Source organism: Rhipicephalus sanguineus, chromosome 2 (genome assembly GCF_013339695.2).
Source record: "Rhipicephalus sanguineus isolate Rsan-2018 chromosome 2, BIME_Rsan_1.4, whole genome shotgun sequence".
NCBI classification, from domain to species: Eukaryota; Metazoa; Arthropoda; class Arachnida; order Ixodida; family Ixodidae; genus Rhipicephalus; species Rhipicephalus sanguineus.
Genome location: NC_051177.1, coordinates 179,108,995 through 179,119,881, shown reverse-complemented (window position 1 = coordinate 179,119,881; position 10,887 = coordinate 179,108,995). Strand labels below are relative to the sequence as shown.

General features: G+C 48.7%; 1 protein-coding gene across 1 annotated transcript in view; it reads right to left on the bottom strand.

The window, feature by feature from the left end:
• Positions 1–806: 806 nt before the first annotated feature.
• LOC125757404 (ventral anterior homeobox 2b-like) overlaps positions 807–10,887 on the bottom strand; it is a 31,068-nt gene continuing 20,987 nt past the window's right edge. Inside the window, exon 3 of the mRNA XM_049412987.1 lies at positions 807–995. Within this exon, the coding sequence (XP_049268944.1) occupies positions 807–995 (189 nt within the window). The remainder of the gene's footprint in view (positions 996–10,887) is intronic.

The window sequence follows — 10,887 nt, the reverse complement described above, 5'->3', positions numbered from 1 at the left end:
CGGATTTCGTGGACGCCTATAAGCGCAGTACGGCGAGGGGCCTGGCGAATTACAAATAAGTTGAACACAGTGCAGAAAGCGTGTAAGGCGCGTAACGGCACGCCGACATCGTCACACGCCGTGTCTGCTCCGTCTGCAGCTCCGCCTAAGCGCGACCGCACGAAGTACCGACACAGCGCACACAGTATACCCTGCGATAGAGGCCGACAAGTTCGTTAATTACGCTCGGGAACCACGCAAGTGACGCCCGTTTCAATCATAATGCCATATCGGAGCACAGGACCCGTACGGAGTATGCCAAGCATCTTTGGCGTTATGATTATTTCCTTTTAACGGTTAAATGCGCGGGCAACCTTTCGGTGGTCAAAACACGGCTTCTGATCCCGCGCCAATGAGCGGTCACAGTCACCATCAGCGCTCACAAGGTGCCAACGGGCGCGCGCCCAAATGGCTGCCTGATAAGGTTAAACTATTTTCACTCGCCATATGAACCGTACAGAAAAGGAATTCCATCCTCGTGTAAGCACAGCGGTCAGGCTGTCCACCGAGGTCTGATGCAGGAGAGGTCATGGACATGGTTCCCGAGCATGTAGTACATGGTGGTGAAGCATGGAACTGCGTCGTCGACACCGAAACAAACACACACACATCGTCAATAAGGGTAGAGTTCACATTCGCGGCGGCGCCAGCCCCCCACCCAGCGTCCACAAAGCGGCGGCCGGCCCAGCGGCGTACGGTCCGCAAGGGGCGCAGAGTCCGCGCGGTATCTGCGCGGGCTCCTGCGTCACGGGCGATAGCTGCTGGCGTCACGACAATGGGTCAGGCTGCGTCGAGTCGGAGCTCGAGTCGTCCATCTGAATGTCGGGGGAAAGCGCGGCCGGCGGTCTAGGCGATGAGGACGCCTTGCAGTCCGAGCCCCCGTGGGACGTCGAGTGCTCCTCCTCCTGCTTCTGGCGCTTGTGCTTGGTCCGCCGGTTCTGGAACCACACCTTCACCTGCGAACACCGGGCAAAAGATACGAACTAAGTTTTCGTGTGTGCGGACAGCAAGAATGCACTGTTATTGAGTTCGTATATCGTGACATAATACGAAAGTGCGAAGAGAGGCGTCGCGTTGTTTGGTATTTGCTGACACCATTTTGTTCTGTCTCCTTCCAGTTTTTTCCTGCGAAAAGCGGGTAAACAAAGGACAGACCTGGCAGGCCCGTGCGACATCATTGTCCGGTAATCATAGCGCAGGGAGTGGTCGTGCAAATGCTTCTCTTCCTAATCGGCAAGAAACCCTACACATCAGTGTATCGGTGTCGCCTGCCATACTCGCCGCACCCACGAAGCAGTGAGTCAGCTGCCGACTGGAAATGACACTAACTACGCTTCGACGCACACATTCGTTAGTAAAGCCAGGAGTATTGCTGACGACTCAATGCTCCTGGCAACTCTGGACGGGTATATCTCCCTGACGTGGAGCGATTCGTTTATAAACGCTATGTGTGTGCGTGCGTTTATAAACGCACGCACACACACACGCACCCATGCACGCACGCACGCACACACACACACACACCTTGTAAAAGCAGAATACTGGACAAACCTGGAAGGCCTGGGTTCGGTCTCATTGGACTGAAGATTATTTTATTATTTATTTTTGCGTCTATCACGAATTTTCGCAGACGGACAACGCCGATTTTTCGCATCACAGCCAACGATGCCGCCACCGACTCCGGAATTTCCGCGAAACGAGCTTTTTAAAGCTATTGCGTTAAAAGGGTCGAGGTTTATGGCCTTGTTATTGCTTCTTAAGTGAATGTTCTACCTACCAAATGACAGTACACTGCAAATGAATAGCGTTTCTGCTTATCCAACTTACACGTGCTTGGCGAACAGCGCCGCAAGCCTCTGGCCTAGCAATGGCTCTTTGAAACATCGTGGGCAGAAACAAACCATGGGTCCGCGGAACAAACCACATCATTGCGTGTATAGGCACACTGATGAGTCTAGAAGAGCGGCAATGACATGCCTGGGTGTAGTAGTTGTACAGCACGATGCGACACATACTCAGTAAGGCGAGACACGCGTTCCTCAAAGAGCTTATATTCGCAAGGAGGTCTCGCGTGCACCGTATAAACGAATATGTACGCGGCACTGAACATTTAGACATTTGCTACAAGATTCATGAACAGCGAGAAAAATGCATGGGTGGAGCGAGTGTTACCCCTTATTAGCAGGCTAAACATAGGATACACCTAAACCAACGAACCAATCTCTCGATGATCAGCTGCTGGATTGGCCCCCTAAAAGGTATAAAATTTAGGCCGATAGAAAATGGTATCAGCTGCTCGATGCACGGCCGCTTTAAGAGATGGGCAACACTTAAGGCCCGCACAACTGTCAGAAGCAGACAGACTGAGAGACTAAATAACGCGAAAGAATATATTGTACGCGATTTTCGTCTGTCTCTCTACTTTTGATTCCCTCACTCATTTTTGTCTCACTTTACATCAGAGCACCTAGAACGAACTTCTTGCTGTAGCTCGTGTTTCCAAAGGTTAGATCTGCAAACGATTCATTCTTACGGTGAGTTCTGCATCTGTCCCGCACTGTGCATATCACTTAATACTAACCAGGCAAGATGAAACGTGCATTCACCGGCTGAGACTCGACGTCGCTTATACGAAATACTTCAAGCACAAGGTCAGGCAGTCGGACTCACCCACGTGCACGACACGTAATACTCGGGAAGACTTAAAGCACGTACTCTGCGACTGGTCCCGTTACGACGCCGAACGACAGATTCTGAAGGCAGCACTTCATTTGCAGTGCGGCCCGAGCTTGCAGCTGCGGCAACTTCTTGGCCCGTGGCAAGACAGCGGATGTGCGATGCGCAACACAAAAGCGCTGTTGGTGTTCTTGAGAAATACTCAACTTAACTAAAGTTTGTGAATTACTATTTTGTGTATATATGTGCGTTTGTGACTGTACGTACAATTTGTGTGTATATGGGATCATTGTATGTATCATAGCCGTCACCCGACACCTGGAGTAGCAAGCCAGGTGACAAACCAGGCTAACCTCTCGGGGAATTTCATTAAAGATTCTTATCTCTTATCTCTTTCGTCCTGTATTCATCTCGATAGCACGCTATAAGCGTACCGCCAAGCAAACCTCTTCAGTAATAATTAGAAAAGCTATCATTCACTTTCTGACTGCAAAGCAACAAAAGCAACGCTCAATCAACTCTCAGTTTCCTGTGCGTCACCCGCGGCTCGTACCCTCACCGCAAGAACGAAACACAAAAACAAAAAGAATAAGAGGTCACACTATTCGGGAGCGTTACCGAAACAACGTCCTCATAAATACTTCCAAAGAAATGACCGCCCGCCACATACCATTCTTGAGGACCCACGGCGCGCAGCCCGACCATACGTAACCCGTTGATGAAGTCCATATGACCAACGCGCGTCAAATAAATACTGTCGCGATATCCCAAGCCAGTACGCCTTCAAAATCTCAAAGCTGTATGGAACGCTGGCCTTCTACTCCTGGAACGAACCTGATCGACGTGTGCTCGACAGCTGACAGTATATACCACGCGACTGCTTATGGTTCTCAGCTTTTCACTCAGACGCTCAAGATTCAGCTGTCAAATCGCGCGAACGCTTGAGTGCGGGGATGCTTAGCCCAAGCGCGCGTCAAAATGACGCAGTCCTCTCCATCACGGCAGCGCTCTTCGTTATGTGCAGTTCAACAACACGTGGCCCGAGGTCGCAGAGTGCCGCCGACTGTCGCATTACCGCTGCCTGGAGAACATGACAGTTTACCTTGTTCATAGATGTCGTCGTGTTGATACAGGCTGGACTTCTCTATTTCTGCTAAGCCACCAGTGGAGGATGGAGAAGCATCGCAGCTTCAAGATGCTGAACAAACGGTCCCTTGAGCATTCGCCTAAGACGACTCGAAGGCGAAAGCCACCTTCACCTCCACTCATGCTCCGCTTCGTTTCCTCGATCGCTACACTCTCCTCCTCGTGCTCTCTTCGCCATCGCCATCACGCATTCTGCACTGCGCTCCGCGATCGCTCTCTTTCACGCTCCCGTGTGCCAACCGTTCTCTTTACGCCGATAACGCGAAAACGCACGGCAGTTGCCCTGTAAAAGAAAGCTTTCGCATGGGTTGTCCATGTTCGGAGACCGCAACAGCGCAGAGCCATATATGGTTCCGCTTCGCCGGAGCCGTGTCAGGTTCAAGTTTGCTCAAGTATGAGCCTTTACTACATAAACTCGATTTTATATAGGTGGTCGAGCAAGACTTATTAAAACTTGTTGTTGGGCTAGTTGGTAACTCGTCATATTGTAAGGAAGAAACTCAGCGCAATTTATAATTTCCACAAAGCACTCACAGAATCACACACGCACACACTCAAGACACACGCTGTGTGTGGTGTGTGTGTCTTGAGTGTGTGCGCGTGTGATTCTGTGAGTGCTTTGTGGAAATTATAAATTGCGCTAAGTTTCTTTCTTACAATATGAGCAAGACTTCTCGCCGCCACAGAGCGATCCCACCGCGTTTACATGCCTCTTTCCGAGCGTGTCAGGCGAGTCAGCCTCCATCTTGAAGGTGAAATGGCGGATGTGTACAAGATCGCTCGTATCGACAAGCTAGCGTTTGCACGAGCCCAACTTCGTAGGCTGCATGTAAACGGAAGTTGATATCTCACAGACAACAACGACAGGGTACGAAGGCCCCAAAGCCGCTCTTGCATTCTGTGCGGCGAAATTGGCGAATGACGTGGCGAAGCATGACCACGTGAGCCGGAAGCTGTGCGCAGGCAGCGCAGGACTTCTCGCGAACAATGTTGCATCTAATGCATCTATAGCAGAAGCCAACGGGGACCTTGAGGAAGGCGTCGTACGCACGAGGGGCGCCTTCCTTCCTTCATATTTTTTGTTTCTTCTTTGACCGCCGCCCTTGACTCATACTGGGAAAATAATGAAGCCGTTAGCAGGGAACCAGGCTCGTCTAGCGGCGCAGAGGCCGCCGCCAAGTGCCACCACCAGAGCCCCCTGGCGCTGTTGCCTTTCGCAGCAACCGCGCTTTCCCCCTCGCCCGCACGGCGACGCGCAATCCGACGAAAAGCCGCACCTTGTTGTCGCTTGGTAATGGAGTCATTAGCGTATCAGCACCCCAACCTGCCATTCTTGTGTATCTTTGTTTTTTCTCTTTTCTCTCTCTTTTCGTCGTTGCTGCTATGGGCCTAAGTGCGCACTGGTCTTGATATCAACGGGTCTTTCGCCTTCCGAAGCAACTTTTATTAGTCACGTGTCACTAACAAAGCAAACGCAAAGAACTACCGCTGTTGCGTATATTCAAACGATAACGGCAACAAGTGCGTCAAACTGTCAATTGGATAGCGTAATATACAGCAAGCGGGGCGTGTACAGGGATGCGAGAGGGAAGCGCGCGCGTACTGTATATAGCGTTGATTAGCTTGCCAACGACCAGGAGCTCACGTCAAGACTTTCGCGTCAACAGGAGTTTGCTGTATAGATTCTGCGTGATTGATCGCAGCACACAGTGTAAACGTGGGGTAAATAAAAAAGAAAGGGGAGCGAATACAACGGGCACAGTTGCTGCGTCGTGTTGTCGTTGTTAGTGCTTTTCTAATGTAATGGGCCAGAGCAATTAACTTCTCCAACAGAGTTCACGGCACTCACAGCGTTTCATCTCCTGTAGTCACCACCGTGGGAATAAGTTTGCGCAAGAGCCCCTAAGCACACCAAGCATTGCTTACCGATGCCACCCACAAACGCAGGTGATATACACGACAAAGCGGCGAATACGACACGCCTGAAAGGTGGCAGCTCCGAGTGCTGTAACCTTATGGCCATATGCTGTGAACTTGTTGGACGCGTTGCCATCGCTATTTGTCGTGCGGCGGTATACACATAATCCTTACACAACGCACCCCCCCCCCCTATACTTGCCACAAGGAGAATATTTTAGCAGCCGTCGTCGTGGCGAAACACTCCCGTTTCGCCTAAACTCGCCGAGTGGTTGCGGGCTTCCTGCATTGTCTTGCCTACGGAGCAAGAGGGAAACGCGGGCTTTTCCTAAGCACTGAAGTTTGAAGGTCGTGCTATTGTTAATTACTAAAAAAAGATGGTAATATATGTAACTTTAAGATATAGGTATAAGGGTTTTAATGAAGGAAACTATGTTGTGTAAATACACAAAAATGGGGCTTAACTGCAATAGATGTACTACGTAGATGTAACAGCATAAACCCTAGGGCAACTCACAAAGCCTCTCGTTCAAGGGATCCTTACTATTGGCCAGCTGTATGTGCTAACAATTCCTGCGTGCGTGCGCGCGCGCGCGCGCGTGTGTGTGTGTGTGTGTGTGTGTGTGTGTGTGTGTGTGTGTGTGTGTGTGTGTGTGTGTGTGTGTGTGTGTGTGTGTGTGTGTGTGTGTGTGTGTGTGTGTGTGTGTGTGTGTGTGTTAATACAGGCCTTCTTTTATAATAGATTTTTCACCACTGGCTGGTCGCCTTTGCTAGTGCTTTCTTTGTCCAGTTTGAAAATAGGCTGGAATTTCGTCTTATAGCAACGATTCCATCGTGACAACTTCACTGTGCGTGATTTGACTATCTCACGTTGGCTGGGCAAACATTTGTCACCGCCTGTTTAAAGAAGGGTGCAGGTGGTCGCAATTTCCGGAGCCCTCCACTACGGCGCTTCTCATAATCGTATCGTGGTTTTGGAACGTACAACCCCAACAATCATTATAATTGTCACCGCCTGGTTTCAAAGGAGAAATTAAGAGCTAATAGATCAGCATCAGCCGTATATACAAAGCCTACGTTAAGTATAGGAAAGGCCGACAACTGTCCTTTGTCTATCGCGGCCGCGAAACCAAATCGGCGTGGGACCACGCAAAGCCCCTCGCGCGACTGTTCTCACGAAAACCCCTTATGCGTCGCATGCGTGCACAACAGCGCGCAGATTGGAAGCACAGCTGAGGCAGTGTGGCTCGCAGGCCCTGCTGCTTGTACACGGCAGCGGAAACGGTTCCTTCGCCGTATCTGCGCTGAGAAGCGACTACGGCGACGGAAATCCAAAAAAGGCAGCATTTCGGGGAAAAATGGAAGCTTGAAGAGGTGAGAGATTCTTGAACACGGGGTGTCGGTGGACCCAAATGCGGGCGGGCTTTTCATCTCTTCGGAATTTTTTTCCCCCTCTTCGGCGATGGAGTGTGCTATGCAGAACGGCCGAGCCGCACGCCATGGTAATCACAATAGCGCCTGTGGTGCTGCTTACACACGCGTGGCCGAAAGAAGCGTGCGGGGGAGTGCTCCAGTCGCCCGCGCTACACATGGCGGCCTTCCCGCTCATAACGCCGCTTCTCGTGACGTGCTCGATCAGTCGGCGAATTTGCTCCTCGGCTGTTACCAACAGTCGTCCTTCACGCCACGCTGTTCCTACACGTCAAATCGTGCTCCTCGCCAACTCGCCGAAGAGGCAAGTCGAAATGAAACGCTCGCACACTCTTCGCAGAAATTCACCTTCTTGCATCTTCCTGACATTATAAACGGCATGTGACACGGAGCATATGTTCCCCTACAATGCCCGTATTTGGGCTCAGAGAATCGTACATGGGTGTAGGCAGTGTGGAGAAGTTGCCACGATGTGTCAAGATAGCCTCTACAAGGTCGGCATCGGTGAGTTGTGGAGTACGTATTCCCCTAGTAATATGGGTCGGACGTTTAAAGGCTAATGCAGAAAATTGAAAAATGAAGGTACGAGGAAAGTGTAAATGGTGACACTGATAAGTGCATGGTTTAGAGGTCGACCTTGCGGCACATTCTGCGCAGTTCATAGAGGGGAGTTTTAGTTACACGTAGCTATAGCGTTTGAATTCGAATATATACATAACTGAGGTCTTGGTGCCGAGCGGTTGGCATATATTATTATTACTTTTCTTCTTCTTCTTCTTCTTCTTCTTCTTATTATTATTATTATTATTATTATTATTATTATTATTATTATTATTATTATTATTATTATTATTATTATTATTAAAATTGTTGTTATTTTATACGACGTGCACCAGTTTGCTTAGCTCGGCGAACAGCAATTGGGGAGACCAGATTTAAACGCGCCGCTATCACCTTACATGCGGAGAAACGCGAGGGCGAAATCTAGGGCAACCGATTAGCATCAGTATTTGCGCGAAGGCTGGCAAAGCCCGCTATCGAAACATTACCCCTAATACGAGCGGCTTACGGCAGATGATGTTATCCTTAACGTTCCAAGCGTCACGGGTGGTGCGTGCATTGGAGGGTGCGATCGAGCAAGGAGCGACCGACGATGCGTAAAGGTAGGCCGATAAAAAAAAAAAAAGACAGACATGCCGACGAATTATGCAAACTAAAGCAGAGTATAAATGCATCCATAAGCCGGGATTGAAAGTCAAAGGAGCGCGATAGGTTGTAGGAGAATAGAAGGTGAGGCAGCTTTAGATGAACGAATAACTGGGAACGTTATACTCGCAACATGTATTGCGCTGTAACCCGACCGTGTTTTCGCAAACGTGTTGTGAACTGCTCGGCAACATATATATATATAGCTGTTTGAGAATATATACGCCAACGACAATTAATCGATTCCGGCGATTCGATCTAGCTTCCGTCGAATGTTACCGTAATCACAATGTGAAATGGACGTATCTATTTTCAGAGAGAGAGATAAGTTACTTACAGAAAGGCAGAGAGGTCGGCCGGAGATAAAGTTTGCTCTGACCTGCTACCCTACACTGGAGGAGGGGGACATGGGAGCAATAGAGTGATGAATCACGATGGTAAGTAAAGGAGGTGAGTACATACAGTAGCGTCACGTTGGGGCAAATCTAAAGACGTGCATCCAGTCCAGTCGTTTGTAGGAAGACCGCTCTGCGTAACCCAGCGACAGAGGAGGGTGTGTCCAGATAAGATCGAACACGAGGTCCCGGTCACCATTCCCGATTCTGATGAAATTTACTGTAGGTCTAGGCATTACACCCAGAACAATGGTTTCGCAGTTAGTTTTGTGAAAAAAAATTTTGTTCGCCTGAAAAAAAATATACAAATTTTGGCCGCAAAAAACGCTTTTCCGCCAATTTCGCGATTTCTGAATTTTGAGCGCACCTAGGGAAAAAACGGTGCGCTTCTTCGTCACAATATTTATTCCCCTTAAAGAACAAGTGAAATACAATCTTATGAGTCTATTATTTTCCTTGCTTGTCGAAGCACTTATGAAGAAAAAAATCACAAACTTGGCAAATCGCACAAAATACCTGTATTTCAGGAATTTATTGCTGCAAGCAAGTTAAAGTGAGGATAATAAAAATCGGTACATATTAACTTTCATACTTTCGCTCTCTTTTAAAATAATTTGCGTGGTTTTGTCGCGCTCCGTTTTCCTTGATAATTGTGCTGAAACGTAAGTGATTTACCAAAAACACCGAACTTTGAAAATGATTTTCTCAAAAAGGCCATTTTTAATTTTTTTTAAAATCCCTCTGATTAAAGTCAAGGACGTCATCTACCATTGTGCAGAAAAAAACGTTGCATTATTTTGGTTGCTAACAAGTTATAGTGCGTCAAATGTGACCATGCCAGCCTAGCGGCCGCGTCGTTCGTTATGGGCTGAAACTCGGATATAAGTTGCTAAAAATACTTGTACGTGACATAATCACAAATCAGCAGCTCCACACCAACAAATATGCAGCCCGGTGTCATGGTTCAGCAAGCTTTGTCTTGGGATCAGCAGCTTGACAAACCCGCAGCAGCGGCCGCTCGATGCTGCGGGCACTCACATTACATGAGTGCCGCTTCGACTGCGGATGAGCCCCGCTTGCGCGCCAAACTACGCTCAGAGGACAGACGAGAGAAGGAATGCATCACTGTGAAAGTTAAAGGCCGTTAAGTGCCAACAAATGTCATATAGTATGCAACGAAAACTCTGACGGCAATTTCCCTGTGAGCGCCTTCAATACAGCACGGATGTATTTTTTTCCCTGCTGTTATGCCCGAAGCCGCATAATATCGTGATAAACGCTCGACTTGCGTTGAATATTCTTTCTGCAGTATCGCACAACATACAGTATTCTAAAAGCGGTTCTTTAATGAAGTAAAGGACTTGGACACACTTCTTTTCACAGCCGGCTGACACAAGTGTTCTGGCACGAGATGAACAACTGCAGTTAGAGTTGCTCGACCATCGGAAGCACGTATGACCGCTTTCTTTAGATGTCAATGGCTTTCTTTTGTGTCATATGTTGCTCATAGAATGAACCTAATTATCCTTAGGGCTTCAGATGAGAGAAAACAACACATGAGCGCACTACTGGAGGCGCTCACTGGGAAATTGCCGGCAGAGTTTTTTGTTGCATACTATGACATTTGTTGGCACTTAACGGTCTTTAACTTTCACAGTGATGCATTCCTTCTCCTCGTTTGTCCTCGGAGCGTAGTTTGGCGCGCAAGCGGGGCTCATCCGCAGTCGAAGCGGCACTCATGTAATGTGAGTGCCCGCGGCATCGAGCGGCCGCTGCTGCGGGTTTGTCAAGCGGCTGATCCCAAGACAAAGCTTGCTGAACCATGACACCTGGCTGCGCATTTGTTGGTGTGGAGCTGCTGATTTGTGATTATGTCACGTACAAGTATTTTTAGCAACTTATGTCCGAGTTTCAACCCATAACGAACGACGCGGCCGCTAGGCTGGCATGGTCATATTTGACGCACTATAACTTGTTAGCAACCAAAATAATGCAACGTTTTTTTCTGCACAATGGTAGATGACGTCCTTGACTTCAATCAGAGGGATTTAAAAAAAAATTAAAAATGGCCTTTTTG